We start from the raw sequence: 18,872 nt of genomic DNA on the forward strand, positions 1-18,872 counted from the left end.
TTTAAATTTTTTTATAATAATAACATAATTTCAATATTTTGTTGTAATAATAGTTAATTTTATAAAAATCTGAGTTCAACTAGTCTAGGTGTTATGCAATGCTGGATTTGTTTTTTGCAAAATGACTGTTTTATCCACACACATAGCATCTTATTCATCAAATTCTTTTTATTGAGTGATTTATGAACTTACCATTAAACCCCTCCCTAAAACTACACCTGTTCCAAACATTACTGATGGATCCGTCCTTCGTGACGGTTTATGAATCTCTTTTGACAGCTTTTGACCTGTAAAATAGGGATTAGACTGCTCATCGGACGGTAGGAGTCACACGAGAAAAATTATATATTTGGACATATTGAAACGAAATCATATGTTTTAGGACAAATTAAATAAATAGAAAATTTTGAATTTTTGTGAAACTTTCATAAAGATTTGGCCTTTTTTAATCATTTGGCTTTTGTTAAATGGGTAGTAAATGAGTGAAAATCTTCCAATCCATTAATATAATGGTAATAAAAGTGTTTGACATCGGTACCGGTACTCTACCCATGATGATCCAATGGATAGAGTACTCTGAATCCAAAAGTCTCTATTTTGGCTTCGTTTGTGTTTTTCCATCTACATGAAAAATTAAAAAATAAAAATGAGCTAAAATAGACGATTAAGTAGAATTATAAGCATTATTATTTAAAATATGAAATTTAAATAATGAATTTTACATATAGTAAAATTTTAAATTTGTATATTTTAATAATTTTTATATTGATAAGTAATTATTTTTAATAAAAAATATATCACTTTTAATTAAAAATATGATATTTTTATTGGAGTGTTGAGCCATTCATAGTCGATATTTCCTCAAACAACAACATAAAAATTAGTCCATGATGGTGGCTGTCTGGAAATGTAAAATTAATACAACAAGAGAATTTCAAGTTATATCATAATTAACAGTTTAATATTTTTTGTTCAAAAGTTTATTTAATGGTCTCTCAGTTTTAATTCTGCTAACTGAGAGACCCTTCCATTAATTTGAGAGATTAAATCGTTTAACAAAACTAAAATTAAAGTATCAAATCGTTTAAAAGTGAAGTATCAAATTGTTTATTAAAATTGAAAGTGAAGGATCAAACTGTTTACAAATTTAAAGGTGGATAACAAATTGTTTAAAAGTAAATATCCAAATTAACAGTGAATTATAATAATTAATTGAATTAAAACTTAAAATTTATTAAATAGACGTTTAAAATAAAAGGTTCTACATTATTACGCTATACATTTTAGGAATTTCGACGTAATTTGCTCAAAATATTATTATCATCAGATTCATCACAACAAACCAACATAAACCGTCAAACGTATTTAGCTCTACCAATTACGAAATGCCATTTTTCTCTCTGACTAAAATTGTTAGTATAGAAAATTTGTAGTAGGCCTCACTATTTCACTTCTGTCGTCATCAATTTCAATTAGTTGTCATTTTAATTTGATTATTATATCTTCATATGAATCATACCACAAGTTAAGTTTTGTATTTATTCTTTTTATTAAGCACTCCCATCCCTCTCCTCCAATAAACTTAAAAACATTATATATTTATAAATTAAAAAATCAATTAAACTATAGATTTTTTTTAGAATAATTAAACTATAGTTAATTATCATAATATTTTAATAATTGATTTAAAATTCTACGTTATAGAATTGTCGCCCAAGAATATTTTTTCTCTTAGGACAGAGATCATAAATTCGGTCTTTGACTTTTCCTTCGCTTGACTTGCTAAGAGTCTTTCTTCTCCATTGTAAAGCTTCAATATTATCTGATTTTTTTTGGTGCAATAGAAAACTAAAAACTTATTAATTCTCTCAACCAAATGGATCAACTGATTAGATTCTCGATAATCTCCTTCTTCTTGCTAGGGTTTTCAGTTCTCACCGGAGCACAATCCGACCCAGCCACTTATCTCTATCATATTTGCTCAAACACAACCGCTTTCACTCCGAACAGCACCTACCAGTCCAACCGCAACCTCCTCTTCACCGCTCTTACCTCCAACGCAAGCCGCCCAATCGGGTTCTACAGCGTCTCCACCGGCCGGGATCCCGACGATGTATACGGTTCATTTCTCTGCCGGGGTGATGTTTCGCCGGATGCGTGCCGAAGTTGTGTCACTTTAGCCACTCAGGAAACTGTGGAACGTTGCCCCATCGAAAAAAAAGTCATAGTATGGTACGATCAGTGCCTCCTACGTTATGATAACCAATCATTTTTCTCCAGAAATGACGAGTCACCTGTGGTATACTTGTGGAACACGCAGAATGTCTCGGGGACGGACCCTGGTCGGTTTAATACTCTGTTAGCCGGCGATATGAGAGCGGCGGCTACGGCAGCAGCCGGTGCTCCGTCGGGAGCTAAGAAATTTGCTGTCAGAGAAGCTAATATATCAGCGTTTCAGACACTGTACAGCCTTGTACAGTGTACGCCTGATTTATCCACTTCTGATTGTAGCTTGTGTATTCAGGCGGCGATTTCACAGTTGCCGAGTTGTTGTAATGGAAAGCAAGGAGGGAGAGTTTTGTCACCTAGCTGTAATATTCGTTACGAAATTTATTCATTTTATAACTCCACAGCTCTAAAGCCGCCGCCGCTGCCGCCATCTCCGCCGCCGCCGATTCTTCCTCCTCCACCTCCGTCGCCAGAAACAGAAGGTAAAGTGTCAATTTTATTAGTATTTGTTTTCTGGAAGTGTCATTTTCTGCTATTAAATAATTACCGCAGGACAATTCGTTTTTGTCATTAAATTATTTTGTGGGGTTATTGATTCTGAGAGTCACTGTACTTTTCCAAAATTGCAAAATGGTCACCGAACAATTTTTTGTTCCAAAATGGTCACTGTACTTTGTGATTAGTAACTTCCGGCGATCACTAAATGAAATCCGGTGACTTTTGTCCTATGTGGCTTGCCGGAAGCTAACTCACACCTTTCTTTTTGCCGGAAAATGTTTAAAAAATTAGGGAAGAAGATGATGATGTAGAAAAATAAAAGTGATATCGACAATAACATGGCAAAGAGGAAGGTGTGAGTAAGCTTCCGGCAAGCCACATAGGACAAAAGTCACCGGATTTCATTTGGTGATCGCCGGAAGTTACTAATCACAAAATACAGTGACCATTTTGGAACAAAAAATTGTTCGGTGACCATTTTGCAACTTTGAAAAAGTACAATGACTCACAGAATCAATAACCCGATTTGTGCTACCCGAACCAGCAACTCTGCAACTGTATATATTGTTATGGCTAATTACTATTTACTCCATGAGTTTAGTTGCGATATTTAAAAAGTGTCAAATTTTTATTCTTTGACGTTTAATCAGATTCATCATTTTCTCTTTCCGTCAATTAATTTTATTAGTTGACTTGGTCAAATAATTTTATTGTTTATATTTTTCTTTTGAAGAACTCCATAAGATCGTTATAATTCCCTATTCATATTAATAGTAATATATGTGCAATTGTAAATATATTGAAATTTATTAATATCTTTAATTTTGTAAAATAATTTTATGATTCTTTTGAATGAAAAATAAATTTAAGAGTTAAATTGAACTTCATTTTAACGATTAGACGCTTTGACCAAGTTAACTAACGAACTTAACTAACTAAAGGAGGAAACATTGGATTTGATCAAACGTCATGGAAGAATCAGTTGACTTTTAAAATGTCATGGAGATAGTAGTATTTCGGAACTAAAGTTATAGGGTAAATCATAATTGTTCCATGTTTTTATTGTTTTTCTACAAAATTAGATTTTTTTTCGAAAAAAGGATATTTTCTCCGTTCTATAGTATTTGCCGCTTTTATCTATTTTATATAAATTAAAACAAAAACAGAAAGCGAGGTTGTACTTTTATACACAATTTTACTAAATTATATGATTACTAGTTTTTTTATTTGATTAATTTTTTTATCTTGTTAAATTATTTATTGATAGAAATTAATTTGAAAATGATACTAATTTCCTTATCTAAAATGACAATTTTTTAAAAACTTTATGTATTGTAGACCAACAACTAAATGGAACGAATGGACTTCATTAATTATTCATATTTATAATTGTTATATGCAGGAAAGGGTGGCATATCAACAGTTGTAATAGTAGCCATTGTTGTACCAATTGTTGTCTTTCTTGTGCTTTTCTGTCTGGGCTGCTGTTTCTTGAAGAGACGAGCGAAAAAGAAGTATGATGTTGTTCAGGAAGATGACGGTAATTAAATTATCAGTTCGTAAAAATTATCAAATTATCAATAGACTTCCATTATTTTTGTCATTATATTTTATTTTTCCTTTATGCATAGTTGGAAATGATATTACAACTGCGGAATCCTTGCAAATTGATCTGAATAAAATAGAATCCGCTACAAATAATTTCTCTGCTGACAACAAGCTCGGTGAAGGCGGATTTGGTACAGTTTACAAGGTAAAAATCGTGAATTTTGCACTAGAAGGTTAACAAATTTATGGAAATTGTAATGATTGGACTAAAAAAGTAAATTCAATCAGGGTGTTTTTCCTAACGGGCAAGAAATAGCCGTAAAGAAGCTATCGAAAAACTCTGGACAAGGCGGAGAAGAATTTAAGAATGAGGTAGTATTGTTAGCTAAGCTTCAGCACAGAAATCTGGTGAGACTGAAAGGATTTTGCCTTGAAGGAGAAGAAAAGATACTCATCTACGAATTTGTGCCGAATAAAAGTCTCGATTACTTTCTTTTTGGTTTGTCTCCTGACATATTATCACCTTTTCTTAAAACTAGTTAGAGATACATATATAAAATATAATGATTCTATTGTTTGAGTTTCAATTTACAACTTCAACTTTTGGATAAATTATTATGACACCATAATAACGTACTTTATGGATTGTTTTCATGAATTTTTAGATCCGGAGAAGAACCTGCAGCTCGATTGGTCTAGACGTTACAAAATAGTTGGAGGAATAGCCCGAGGGATTTTGTATCTTCACGAAGACTCGAGACTTAAAATCATTCATCGTGATCTGAAAGTTAGTAACATTTTATTAGACAAAGATATGAATCCAAAAATTTCAGATTTTGGTATGGCCAGGATTTTTGTAGTTGATCAAACTCAAGCAAGCACAAATAGAATTGTTGGGACATAGTAAGTTTGTGATTTTTTCTTATGTTTTGCATCAAATCAAAACCGAAATAAGTTTTAATGTCCGGAATCTAATTCTCTTTGCTCTTTTGATGGCATGATAGTGGATATATGTCTCCGGAATATGCAATGCACGGACAATTCTCTGTCAAGTCCGACATGTACAGCTTCGGTGTATTAGTTCTTGAGATTGTATGTGGAAAGAAGAACAGTTCTTTCTATCAAGTGGAGGGTGCTAATGACCTTGTGAGCTATGTGAGTTGCATGTTTCATGCATAAAATTCTTATCTATACCGAATCTGGGAAAAATACGTGGACTCGACAAATCAAATTTTTTTTAAAAAAATCAATTTTATATATTTGATTGGTCGAGTACGTAAAAAAAACTTTATTTCTTGCTTACTTGTCGCCAATAATAGGGTTAAAATTTATTGCAATCATAGAACTGTAATCACATTACCCTTAGATTTTTGTAGCTGAACTTTTTTTTCCCCATCAACGATACTAATAGCTATTTAGGTTAAAATTCATTTATGTGACAATGGAAATTTGAGTGATTATTCAACATGTTTGTTGCCACTTAAGCAACTTTTAACCTGAATTGCTACAATAGTCTCTCGTTGATGTAAAAATAAAAATCTAATCACAAAATATAGTAAATAAAAAGACGGTAACTGTTCTGTAAGAGACATATAGTTCAAACCGCAAAACACTTTAACTTTTTACAGGATTCATTATCTGAAATTTGTGTAGGTATGGAAACATTGGAGAGACGGTACACCAATGGAAGTATTAGATCCAACTCTAAAAGATTCATATTCAAGAAATGAAGTGTTGAGATGCATACAAATAGGGTTGCTTTGTGTGCAAGAGGATCCAGCAGATAGACCAACAATGGCAACAGTAGTACTAATGCTTAATAGTTTTTCTGTAACTCTACCAGTGCCACAACATCCAGCATTTTTTCTCCACAGCAGAACAGATCCAACCATGCCTATGAAGGGCTTGGAGTTGGATAAATCTAATTCCGAGTCTACTACAAAGTCTATGACCACATCCGTGCAATTGTCCGTCGATGAGGACTCGATCACTCAAGTATATCCTCGATAATCTATGTGATATAATTAATTTTCTTGAAAATAAGTGATAGAAATTAAGTATGCTAGTTTCATTATATATTATTACTATTGGCACAATGCAATAAAGGATTGAAGATTGCTTACAATTAATGTGTGGGATTTTTGATGTTTCTAACTAATATCTATTGTTGCTTTGGGTAATTGATTCTGCTGCTTGTATTATATTTTAGGTACTACTGGACTTTTCTTGATCTATCCGATTGGTCAAGGCCACCATTTTTTATGTATTAAGATTGCAAAATTTTGTATTGTATTTTCTTTTAGTTACCGTACTTTTATTTGTTTCGGTTTGATGATTAAACTATAATTCGATTTTAATAAAAATGAATTGGTGATTAAAGAAAAATGCCAAATTGATTTTGGGTTCATGGTGTATTTACATAAAATATAAGGTATAGTTTAAATATAAATAATAAAAAACGGATTGTTATATATGCATAATTTGGTTAGAAATCGCTTAAACCCTTCCCATGTCACTAAAATTGTAGTTTAATAACCAAAGGGAAACGAATTAAAATACGATCACCAATTAAAAATCTGTGCGAAGTAAATTAAAAATCAATTACCTGTTATATTGCTTTATCCATCAATAAGATTAGGTACTAATATATTTTAAAAAACAAATTCAAAGTTGATCATCAATGTCTCAATGGTTTAGACTTTAGGGAAAGCTGGCCTTATAAGAAAATTTCACTTCAATCCCTGTCTGTGTACATGTTTTTTAATTGTCATTTTGTTGCTGGCAGGGGCGAAACAAGGCTATATGCCTGAGGGGGCATTTGCCCCCGAATTTTTTTTAAACAAAAACATCCTCCAACATCTTGATTTTTTCAAAAAATATAGTTATTTATATACATTTTACCCCTCAAAAAAGAATTTATATGATTTCATCCTCACATTTTACAAAAACTAGTTCCCCCTCTAGTTATTGATAGGGCTGGTAATTTCTTACACGACCCGTTAAAACTGTTAATTATAATAATTAATTAAATTATTCTATATGACCAAATATACTCATATAATGCATATAATTTATTAATTGTTGTTTGTTATGTAGGAATTTATGATTATTTTGGAGTTTTGATGGTAAATTATATACATTTAATTCAAAAAAATATACTAAATGAGTTAAATGGGTCTTTAATAAACGTGTTAAATAGCCTAAACATGTGATCTGTTATGACTTGTTTTGATAAACGGGTTAAACAGTTCAACACGTGTTAACCCGTTTAATAAATGGGTCGAGTTCGGATTTGATATTTTGATACGATTAGTTAAACGGGTCGGGTTTGAATTGAGAAAAATTATCTATTTTTAAATAGGTACACGACACGTTTATTACACGGTGACACGAATTGTCAGCCTTAATTATTGACATTCTGTCATCTAGATTTTTCTTTGGTTAATTATAACATGAGTCTTGACTTGCTTTTCTTGACATAAGTCTAAGTCTCCTCTGTCCATCATAATTTTTGCAGAAATCTTCACCATCCCTTGCCCACACGTTATCTCCATCATAAATTTCAAACTTAACAAAAAAGACTTAAAGTAATAATATTAATTCAAGAAAATACTGGAAACAGTTTAAAAAAAAGCACACATATATGAAATAAATTTAAACACAGAGTAACAAAATTAATTTCTTCAAAAATTCAAAATAACCTAGTAACAAATATATTCAAAATAATTTAAATACATACATCTAAATTCTGAAGGCAAAACATTTTTATTTCAAAATAATAACAATTTTTTTATTAAAATTTCTCCCATTAACAACAATGGACAACTCATAGTAGCTTGACTTGCTTCATTGACTTGGTACAAGCGACCCCAGCTGAAATAATCTAGAGGACGAAATTAATGCTTCAAATTAAGTCTTGGTCAAGACTCAACCATTCAGAATCAAAATTAATGAGTCATTTTGTTTTAAAACAGAAGGTGAACACTAGAAAAATCATAATCCTCAAGAGACAATTTAAATGGATTTTTCAAGTTTGATGTTTTTATTTCATTTTACATTCATCCAACTTGTTTTCCTCACCTTAGCACAGCCCGATCCCCTGTTTTCTTTCTGCGCCGAAACGGGTAATTTCACGAGTAACAGTACATACAAATCAAATCTCGACCGTCTCTTCACTACCCTTTCCTCCAACGTCAAAACCACCAATAAAGGCGGATTTTATAGTGATTCGTACGGCCAGAACACAGATAAAGTAAACACAATCGCCCTTTGTAGAGGCGACAAAACGCCAGATACTTGCAGGAGTTGCATTAACAACGCTACCCTAGGGCTAACGCAAAGCTGTCCGAATCAGAAAGAGGCCATCACTTGGTACGATGACTGTATGTTAAGATACTCCGGTCGTTCCATTTTAGGCAACATGGAATTTCGTCCTGCCGCTTTTATGTTCAACATTAACAACGTATCCGACGTAAATGAGTTCAATCAGGTGCTAAACGTTTTGTTAGATGACTTGAAAAACAGCACCGCGTCCGGTGATTCTGTTAGAAAGTTCGCTGCAAATAACGCAGTTGTAAACAACAATCAAACTCTATATGCATTGACGCAATGCACTCCCGATTTGTCGAAGCGGGATTGCAATGATTGCCTCAATAACGCAACGGCATTGATTCCGCAATATCTTTACGGGAAGCAAGGAGGGAGAGTAATTACACCTAGCTGCCAATTTAGATATGAGATAGAGCAGTTTTATGACTCTGGCATCATGTCACCATCACCTTCACCGTCACCACCAACATCACCATCACCGCAACCTCCTCCATCGGGTTCAGGCAGCCCAACGGGTAATATTTTTTGTTTATTTTAAAAAATTAAATTAGAAGTGTCTGAAATTTTTAAAATTAGCTATTAAAAATTATATCAAACGACTGTTTTTAATCATTTTCCATCACCAAACTACTAATAAAAAAAAATTATTTATATGTTTTGTCAATTTAATTTTGTATAGATAAATTTATCGTTTGCATATGATATTTTTTTTTTTTGCAAATATGACAATAAGATCTAAATAAACATGTGGATTATGATGGATGATGAAAAAATAATTAAAAGTTCTAATTTGATATCTTTATAAAAAAAAACTTAAAAATTATATTTTAAAAAAGAAAAGTTAGTAAAAAAAAAAAATTATACACCAATGACATAATTTTGTTCTTATTTTAGAACAAATTAAATCATTAAAACTTGTTTTTTTTATGTAAATTAGCTCCAGTGCCGCTATTAACTCCACCACCATCCTCGCAAACGGCAACACCTCAGCCTAACAACAATGCAGCTAGCATAGCAGGTATGGCTTCTCTGTTCTACTTTTTTGTTAAAATCGTATTAGGATTTTTGCAGGTTCGCCTGTACAGTTTACTTGGTCTTTGATGCTAATCTATGTAGAATAGACACGGATATGAAAAAAATGGGACATTTGGACACGGACACAGCGAAACAGTGCTATTTAAGGTTTCCTATGTTAATAAAAAAAAAAGTTGTCCAGAACGCCAAGTTTCTAACACGTTTTCGAAACAAAAAACGTTGATTGAATAATTCAGCTCTAATAATATTTTCATTTAGGTTTTGCAGGAAGAAGAAGTAACACGGCTATGGCTTTCATCTTCTGTGTTTTGCTTGTCTCACTTTAGTCTTTTCCATTTGTTTTGTTACAAGATTGCAAGAGCAATTAGGAGAAGCTAAGGTTGAATCAGTTTAGCTCTGTATAATCAATTTTGCTCTGCCATCATGAAGTAGAAGGAAAAAAATTTAAATACTTTAGTTTGTGGGTTTGAGGCATGAATAAAAATAGTCATCTTTCATGGAAAATTATCGCCTTATTGCATCATTGATGTGTTCGAGTATACGAGAGGTTTTTCAGATAAAAATTGCATACGTGACAATTGCTTTTTACTTGTTTTTACCGTGCGGGAATCTGTTTTTGCCGTTCTGTTTTTCTTTTTGCTGAATATGCATACGTGACAAGTTTTTAAGCAAAAATTAGTAAAAATGGATTGTCATGTATGTAATTTTATTTGGAAATCTTTCGTTAAAATTAAATTAAGTTTTAATAACTAAAATAAATCAAATTAAAGTTTGGTCATCAAAATAAAATAAGACAATAGTTTAGTAATTTCAAGAATCAATTATCCAAAATTCTTTTACTTATTTCACGTTAAAAATATATATATTTGTCCTTATTTTTGCCACGCTGCAGTCGGTTTTTGCTACTTTTGCTATATCTATTTTTTCTTGATTGTGCATATATAGTAATTTTTGATATAAAAATTAGTAAAAATCGATTGGCACATATGCATTTTTGATCTGAAACAATCTAGTCAAAATAAAATTACATTTTTATAATTAAAATAAAACAAATCAAAAATTGACATCAAAATGAAATAAGGCGGTAGTTTAATAACTGCTACAATTAATCAATTACCCACAATTCTTTACATGACTTACTAATTCACAGAACGTTGGAGAAACATCCACATCAATGATGCAATTGAATAAGATTTCAACGTATATAATCATCGAGGAGCTTGTTGGCTAAATGAAACTTCATTTACCGATATGATTCACCGGTCATGATTGCATCTGAAATAGACGAGCTTTCCGGCTCTATATCTACTGTGCTATGCAAAAGATATGCAGGTCTTAAGGGTAGCGGAAGAGAGACAGAGTGACTATTGAGCATCATAACAATAGAAGCCATTGTAGGTCTTTGTGCGACATCTTCTTGAACACATAATAAAGCTACATGAATAAATCTTGTCATATCTTGATTTGAACTAATACTCAATAGAATTTCATCTATCAGATTTAACGGTCTTTTTTCATTCCAAATTCTCCATGTCTGCAAAATACAATCAAGAGGGTCAACTAATTTTAATTCTAGATTTCAAGAACTAAAAGAAATTCAATTTATGATCCATTTTTGAGAATTTAAGACAACGCGCGGTTTCCGTCATAAATCCATCAAAAACTTCGGGACGATAATTTTCTTTGTGAATTTGACAATAAATTGCTTTTTTCTTGTAAGGTTTAGGTAAAAATATTTACATAGGTTAAAAGATTCTCCCCTGCTTCGCCACTGTGGAAACGAGTAACTTTTTGACCACTCATAATTTCCAATACTAATACACCAAAGCTAAATACATCAGATTTTATTGAAAATCGCCCATGCATCGCATATTCTGAAGGCATATACCCGCTGCACAAATAAAGATGACTATAATTCAAACTGGAACTTAAAAAATGGACTAAAGGTTGAGTTTGAAAAAAAAATGGTTATAATTGAAATTGAATTAAAAAAAAAGTAAAAAAGAATATTGGATAATTAAACCTAAATTTAATCTATCATCGTAATTTTATTTTAATCAATTAACCTAATTTTTTTATCAATCATCTCCCAACATTTGTTTTTAAACAGACACATTTGGTGTAATATATAGGAATTAACAAGTTGATACTGTGCATTTATATTTGCATATAATTACAAATGCACAAGTTTTATACATTACATATAAACATTTTTTTAACTCTAATTATATTCAGTATTACCAACTAACCTAAATTAAAGTTATTTTATAAGATTATTTTTTTTATTTAAAACACGAGCTATTTTTTATAATGATGTCCATCAGTCCATAAAGTATATAGGCCAAATCACCTAAAAATACCAAACATTTACGTCTTATGTCAGTTATAACCAAACCTTTTTAACTCACCAAATTTAGCTATTTTGACCATATTCTATTTTTTTAGCCATTTTTGAACCGAACCGATATTTTTGACACCATATCGTTCACATCACTGCTAACTAAGAAATTGGCTGACATGTCAGCTGATATGTTTAGATTAGATTTGGCTGACATGTCAGCTGACATGTTTAGATTAGATTTGGCTATAACTGACACAAGAGACATATGTTTGATATTTTTAGGTGAATAAACCTAATTTTAAAATTAAACCAATTTTAAAATTTAATAATTATTTAATTAATTATATTATTTATGAAATTCAGTAATTAATATTTTTAATTTAACACTAATTAAAATTAATCTAATATCATCAAAAAATTATTCTAATTTTTTTACTAAACCTAATTAAATCTAATAAATTTGTTTTATAATATATTTGATGGATATAAAAATATAAATTTCGGGATGGATATGACGTATTTTGATTTTTTTTAAATAAAATTTAAGTTAATTATATATTCAACGAATAATAAATAAGTCTCTTTTTCCGTCAATTAGGGTATGCTAGTTAAAAAATAAAATTTAATTTGGGTCCCTAATTTAATCTTCTTTTAAAAAAATCATAAAATAATTCACAATAAATTTTAAAAATAATTAAAAATGTTAGTTCAATTACAAAATATTTATAAGTATATGTAAATGTACATGTATTCTTAAAACAACTTAAAAAAAACTATAAATTCAAATTCTTTTGTAAACGTATTTAGATGATGTAATAAATTTTGATTCAATTATATGTAAAAGCTCAATATTTTTGTTTTAGTAGATTATAAATCAAAAAGAAATGTTAAGATTTTAAATCAAATAAACCATATTGAATTTTTTTTATCCATTTTAAATATATTTATTTTAACTTAAATTTTATTATATCATATTATTTTTATAATTTATTTTAAAAAATAGCTATAAATATTTTACTGTAATTTAAAAATAATTTAAATTACTTTTTATTTTTATTTCAAAAATTATTTATGATTTTTTTTGAAAAAATATTATTTTTCTTATAAAAACAATAACAAAAATAATTAATGATGTAATATCATAAAACTATGGTGACTGTTATAATATAACGACATTTTCTTTTCAACAAAAACGTTTTATTTTGTCTCTTTAGAAGAATATGGAAGAGGATAAGTAATTTGTTTCACTTTACTAGAGAAAATAATTATGGGGTTCCAAACGGTAACTGAGTAGACAAACTCAGTTCCGCCGAACAACTAAATTTTACGTTGCGACGGGTGCGGAGGACCGACATCTAAAATTTTAAAAATATAAATCCTAAGATGAATAAGCCGTTTTATGATTATTTTTTAATAAAATTTAAATTAATTATATATTCATTAAATATATTATAATACAAATTCACTAGATTTAATTAGATTTAATAAAAAATTAGATTATTTTAATTAGTTTTAAATAGAAAATATTAATTACTTTTAAGTATATATGAATTTCATAAACAATATAATTTATTTACTAATTATTAAATTTAAAAATTGGTTTGATTTTAAAATTAGGTTAATTAACCAAAACATACCAAACCTATGCCTTTCGTGTCAGTTATAGTCAAATCTAACCTAGACATGTCAACCAATTGCTTAGTTGGCAATGATATGGACGACGGGATAAAAAAATCGGTTCAATTTAAAAATGGCTAAAAAAAACAAAATATGTCCAAAATTACTAAATCTAGTGAGTTAAAAAGGTTTAGCTATAACTGACACAAAAAAATGCAAATATTTGGTATTTTTTGGTGATTTGGCCAGGTATTTATCATATCAACTAATTCAACTGTCATGTCAAGTAAAAGCTTCAAGAAAGTATCGTATAAGTTAAAAAATTTTAATTTTGAAAAAAATAATTATAAATAATCTATAGAACTATATCCGCACAAACGCGGATATCGGCCTACTATAATATACTTACACGGTGCCCACAATTCTTCGCGTAGCAATTTGGGATCGATCCACTGCAGACAACCTTGCAATTCCGAAATCTGAAATTTTTGGATTCATTTATTCATCTAATAGAATATTGCTAGCTTTAAGGTCACGATGAATAATCCGAGTTCGAGAATCTTCGTGAAGGTAAAGAATTCCTCGAGCTATGCCTTCAATAATTTTCACTCTCATCTTCCAATCCAGAATTACTCGTCTATTTGGGTCTATAAATTCAGGAAAAATATAAAAATTACTATAAATAATCTATAAAAAATTACAAATTGATTTCGAATTTATTAGATACATTACCAAAAATGTAATAATCGAGACTCGAGTTAGGAACAAACTCATAGATGAGAAGCTTTTCTCTGTGCTCGAAGCAAAACCCTAGAAGCCTAGCCAAATTCCTGTGTTGAAGCATGGCTACTAACATAACTTCATTTTTAAATTCTGCTTCTCCTTGTCTAGAAGTACTTGACCATCTTTTAACTGCAATTGCTGATCCATCGGGAAGCCTACCCTGAAAAATATTGGAGTATATTGCAATAATTGCAGATGTGTACAAATGAAGGTCTTAAAATATTGGGTTAACTGTATAATAAATCATAAACTTTAGCAATTAACCCAAAATTATATCATGTTTGAATAATGACAAGTCAAAAATTTAAATTTTTATAACACTAAACTTTAGTTTAATAATAATTTAGTTGCTAAATTTTAATTTGTTTATACTAAACTTTAATTTTCGTTTCAGAATGAAAATTCCTATCAATTTTGCTGATAAGGGGTCATGAGAATTCTGATTCTTGATATTTAATTACCTTGTAAACAAGGCCGAATCCACCTTCTCCAATTTTATTATCGTCGGAGAAATTATTTGTTGCAAGTCGGATGGTTCCGATGTCGAATTGCAATGAATCAGGAGTACTCATAATATCATCCGTATTTTCACAACCAATTTCTTCACGGTGTTTATTAGAATTTGAAGGAGAAGATTCTATTCCAAATGAGATCAAATATTAAGTTCTGTTGTTAGAAATAAAGGCATGAAATTAAAGATTAAAAACCAAGAAAATTAACTTACTTTTTCGCTTGTTCCTCTTGAAAAATATGTATAATACACGGCCAAACAGCGAGAAGCCGAGTAAAGGAACGACAGTAATGATAATAATAATTATTGATGAAATTTTCTTCTTTTCTGCTGGAGTCAAAATTTCATTGTTTTTCAATTAGTACACTAACATAAAATTAATTAATTTTTTTTGGTTATCAAACTATATTGTTTCTATATAACAGTTAGGCAAAATGTATTGAAAGCACTCATCTTTTACTCTTTTCAATGACATAATAAACCGGTAAAATTGTTAATTTTGTCCAAATATGCACTTTTCACTTTCAATTATACTATAAATACTAAACTAAACCTCTTTTTCATTCGAAAAAAATTCAAATAAGTTGTTCGTTTTGATTTTTTCGAGTGAAAAAAAGTTCACATAAGTCACTTATAAGGGTTATTTTAATTTTTTTTTCCGAGCGGAATAGAATCCAATTTACAAATTTTGGTACAATTGAATGTGAAAGGTACAAATATGGAGAAAATTAGCGATTTCACAAGGTCATGATATTATTGAAAAGAGACTAAAAATTATAGCACTACAATAAAACCTGCAATTTGTGACGGCGAAATATCCAAGGTGAGGGTGCTATTGAAAAAAATTTGAAAGGTCGGTAGTTTTTCAGACCTTAAGCCATTATCAAATGGATTGGGATTCTCTCAAGTTTTAATAAACATGACCTATCATGTTAAGTAAATCTAGACCGTTCCTTACAATAGATGGCCCAGATTTAATTATACAACATTAACTCCTATTCTCTAAAATTCACGTGTTAAAAATCTAAACTAACACCGTTTAGAGTTTTGATAAACATCAAAACTGACTTCCCGTTAAATCTGCCACCACTCCACTCTTCAATAAAATCCAAATATAACAAAGAACCAATAAAAGAACAAAATGAGTATAATCAGATGATATATTTAAGCAAAATCCAGAACACCATATTTTTGTAGTTATGTTGAAACTTTAAACAGCTTATAATAAAATTAGAAATTCATAAACCAGAATTACATCACTACAAAGAACAAAAAAAGATATCTTCTCAGAATCATAAACGAGAAATGAAAAAGAGAAACTTTTTAAATACATAAACCATAAATTGCAGCAAAGAGTTTGAAAATATTAAGAATAATATCTTCTGAAGACATAACCACAAACTAATAAAATACCACTTACAACTATCTCTGGTCATTATAAATAGTTTGACATCTGAATCAAAATAAATGGCCTTTAAAAAAGTAATTATCTTGAAAAAACACTTCATACAATATTTGACTTATGCAATGATTGTATGGAATCCATTGGCAATACTTGACTTCCACCCATAACAGCCTACATATAAGAAATATACTTTGTATTAATTTATAGAATTTCCGCATTTAATCAACTATCTATTTAAGAATGAAAGCTTACCACATAAAACTGATCGAAAGTATTTTGAGAAGAATTGTTCATATAATTTGAACTTTGTGGCAACAATGAAAAATTGTCTGAATTCTGTCAAAAAAACACATAGGAATTCAGTCAGGATAAAATTTAAAAGGCAAAAGTTACTTAAAACAAACAAGTTATTATTAAAAAACCTATAGATAAGAATATTTTTATGTAAAAGCTTATAAGTAAATTGAAGTATACAAACCTTTTTAATTTCATTCTTATGATGATCTTTCTTTGTTTTCTTTGTCTTCTTATTATGTTGGGTTTCAACCGAACTTTTTAGTCGTTTTCGACCTTTCCGACCGGTTCTTTTCTTTAAGCCCTTCACATTCTTAATCAAATTTTCCACCTCAACTCTTTTTTCTGACAAGGAGGAACATGTCTTTTGGTTATCTTCGGAACAATTGCTGAACTTTGAACCCATCGCTGTAATTTGCTTGTTTAACTCATCAATAGCTTCATCAATTAACTTATATGTATCCTCAAATTCAGATGCTGCAGATGCCAATTTCACTAATTTAGAGCAAAGATATCTATAGCGTTGTGTCACAACCAATTTAACATCTTCATGAACTATCTTTCCACTAACATTCTCTACATTTTCACTCTTTGCTTTTCTTGTCCACCTCTTCACAATGTAATGGTCAGGAATTAGTTTTATATCCATCACATCAAGAACTTTCAAAGCATGACAACATAGAATACCAAAAGTTTCAAATTTCTTGCAACTACATGTGACTGTTTCTGCTGATGGAACCCCTTTGACATTGTACACTCCTTCACGGTCAAAAATTGCAACACTATATTCATAACTTTCTTGAATCTCTTGTCGACTTTTTATGAAGGCTGCTAATGACCAGTCATATTCATTCTGAAATAACTCAAAAATAGGCGGAGTATAGATTTTTGCAGCTTGTTGTAACAACGGAGATTTCTGCATTCTTAATTTAGGCAACTTTTCTCTTGAGCTATACTCAGCCTTTAATTCATTATAGCGCTTATCCTCTAAAACTCGTTCAAAGTGCTTAAAAAATTGAGAAATGTCCAAATCTGATTTCAAATAATCCTTCAAGTCTCCATTTAAACTTTCACTAAGTTGTGTACTACGCACTCCTAAAGTGCACGTATTTTTCATATAACACTTAGCCCATTTTTCTTTCACCTTGTAAATTCTATTTAACCAATTATTATCTTGGATGTTGTAACGACAAAGCATACCTTCCCAAGCGGCTTGAAATGTTACTTCTTCATCATACGCATAAATACAAGCTTTCAAGTCTTTAAGAAGATTTGAACCATCCTTCAACAAATTTCCTAAATTCTTAACAGCATTTTGCATTATATGCCAAGTACATAAGCCATGATATGTTTCTGGCATTATTTCAGTCAAGGCACTAGCCATTGCTAGATCTTGATCAGTGAAGATAGTTTTTGGCTTCTTTTGCTTGTGGGCCTCTAAAAATGTTCTAAACAACCATGCAAAAGATTCACATGTCTCATCGTATAAAAGAGCAGCCCCAAAAATAGTAATTTCTCGATGATGATTGAAGCCTATAAATACACCAAGAGGCCTAAATTCTTTATTTGTGCTATATGTGGTGTCAAAAGTAATCACATCACCAAAATGAGCATAATCAATTATCATTCTTGCATCAGCCCAAAAAATATTTGTTATTTGTTCATCTTCATCCAACTGAACAGCATAAAAAAAAGACGGATTATCTAATGATTGTTGTTGAAAGTACCTTAACAAGCTTCCGGCTTCTCCATACATTAAGTCTCGTTGTCGTTTACGTCGAAGATAATTCTTTTGGTCCAATAAAATATAGCCAACGCTTGATTTTCCTCCATTATGTCTACTCATTAGTTCATAAGATGATTTTGTCTTAATTCCGGATGCATCAGCCAGATCAATTTCAAATGCTTGCGCTTTCGATATTTTCCGTTGAGATGACATCATATGGGCAGTCTCTGAAAGATGAAGATAGTGATTATGATCAACTACAAGATCATGTATCTTATATTTTTCGCTTTCCTTCACAAAGGTGATTCCTACGCGTGCAGGACAATTTGTTCTAGTCTCAGCTCGAGGATGTTTAGTCAAATTGTCACGTTTGTCTTCTCTTCGTGATCCCTCTTTATTGCAAACAAATCGGGCGGATGATATTTTTCCATCTTTTTTGTTCTTATTAAACCATTGCTTTCGACTATCAAAACCATTTCTCGCACCATAAGCCATCCAAAATTGCCATGCATCTTCAATAGTATCAAATTCCATGCCAATTTTAGGAATTAAACCA

At 30.5% G+C, this 18,872-nt stretch overlaps 3 protein-coding genes and 1 pseudogene across 4 annotated transcripts; 2 read left to right on the forward strand and 2 right to left on the reverse strand.

The window, feature by feature from the left end:
* Positions 1 to 1,742: 1,742 nt before the first annotated feature.
* Positions 1,743 to 6,599, forward strand: LOC126664293 (cysteine-rich receptor-like protein kinase 10). Its single transcript, XM_050356612.2, has 8 exons — positions 1,743 to 2,711; positions 4,130 to 4,267; positions 4,359 to 4,480; positions 4,564 to 4,774; positions 4,941 to 5,178; positions 5,280 to 5,430; positions 5,929 to 6,270; positions 6,485 to 6,599. The coding sequence occupies exons 1-8, from the start codon at positions 1,877 to 1,879 to the stop codon at positions 6,503 to 6,505; spliced, it is 2,058 nt and encodes a 685-aa protein (XP_050212569.1). The 5' UTR covers positions 1,743 to 1,876; the 3' UTR covers positions 6,506 to 6,599.
* Positions 6,600 to 8,238: 1,639 nt separating this feature from the next.
* On the forward strand, positions 8,239 to 10,143 carry LOC126664303 (cysteine-rich repeat secretory protein 38-like). 2 transcript variants are annotated; one of them, XM_050356634.2, is made up of 3 exons: positions 8,239 to 9,119; positions 9,542 to 9,622; positions 9,898 to 10,143. In XM_050356634.2, exons 1-3 carry the CDS (start codon positions 8,294 to 8,296, stop codon positions 9,963 to 9,965), a joined length of 975 nt encoding a protein of 324 aa, XP_050212591.1. In that variant the 5' UTR covers positions 8,239 to 8,293; the 3' UTR covers positions 9,966 to 10,143. The 2 variants fall into 2 exon arrangements, with proteins under 2 accessions (XP_050212591.1, XP_050212593.1); XM_050356636.2 differs by having other exon boundaries at positions 8,240 to 9,119; positions 9,907 to 10,143.
* A 584-nt stretch (positions 10,144 to 10,727) lies between these two features.
* LOC126664947 (cysteine-rich receptor-like protein kinase 10) lies at positions 10,728 to 14,957 on the reverse strand (annotated as a pseudogene).
* A 1,285-nt stretch (positions 14,958 to 16,242) lies between these two features.
* On the reverse strand, positions 16,243 to 18,850 carry LOC126664954 (protein FAR1-RELATED SEQUENCE 5-like). The gene is made up of 4 exons (XM_056104407.1): positions 17,791 to 18,850; positions 16,775 to 17,685; positions 16,549 to 16,632; positions 16,243 to 16,467 (listed from the first exon to the last, which is right to left on the reverse strand). The coding sequence occupies exons 1-4, from the start codon at positions 18,848 to 18,850 to the stop codon at positions 16,396 to 16,398; spliced, it is 2,127 nt and encodes a 708-aa protein (XP_055960382.1). The 3' UTR covers positions 16,243 to 16,395.
* Positions 18,851 to 18,872: the final 22 nt, after the last annotated feature.

This window comes from Mercurialis annua, linkage group LG1-X (assembly GCF_937616625.2).
Source record: "Mercurialis annua linkage group LG1-X, ddMerAnnu1.2, whole genome shotgun sequence".
NCBI classification, from domain to species: Eukaryota; Viridiplantae; Streptophyta; class Magnoliopsida; order Malpighiales; family Euphorbiaceae; genus Mercurialis; species Mercurialis annua.

Bases quoted from the DNA above. Each gene is read 5' to 3' on its own strand.
- LOC126664303 (XM_050356634.2), top strand. From the start codon at position 8,294: ATGGATTTTTCAAGTTTGATGTTTTTATTTCATTTTACATTCATCCAA. The intron at 9,120-9,541 runs GTAATATTTTTT...TATGTAAATTAG, and splicing joins GGGTTCAGGCAGCCCAACGG to CTCCAGTGCCGCTATTAACT. The intron at 9,623-9,897 runs GTATGGCTTCTC...ATTTTCATTTAG, and splicing joins CAATGCAGCTAGCATAGCAG to GTTTTGCAGGAAGAAGAAGT.
- LOC126664293 (XM_050356612.2), top strand. From the start codon at position 1,877: ATGGATCAACTGATTAGATTCTCGATAATCTCCTTCTTCTTGCTAGGG. The intron at 2,712-4,129 runs GTAAAGTGTCAA...TGTTATATGCAG, and splicing joins TCCGTCGCCAGAAACAGAAG to GAAAGGGTGGCATATCAACA. The intron at 4,268-4,358 runs GTAATTAAATTA...CTTTATGCATAG, and splicing joins TGTTGTTCAGGAAGATGACG to TTGGAAATGATATTACAACT.
- LOC126664954 (XM_056104407.1), bottom strand. From the start codon at position 18,850: ATGGAATTTGATACTATTGAAGATGCATGGCAATTTTGGATGGCTTAT. The intron at 17,686-17,790 runs GTATGCTTTGTC...CGTGCACTTTAG, and splicing joins ATTTCAAGCCGCTTGGGAAG to GAGTGCGTAGTACACAACTT. The intron at 16,468-16,548 runs GTAAGCTTTCAT...TCTTATATGTAG, and splicing joins CTTTCGATCAGTTTTATGTG to GCTGTTATGGGTGGAAGTCA.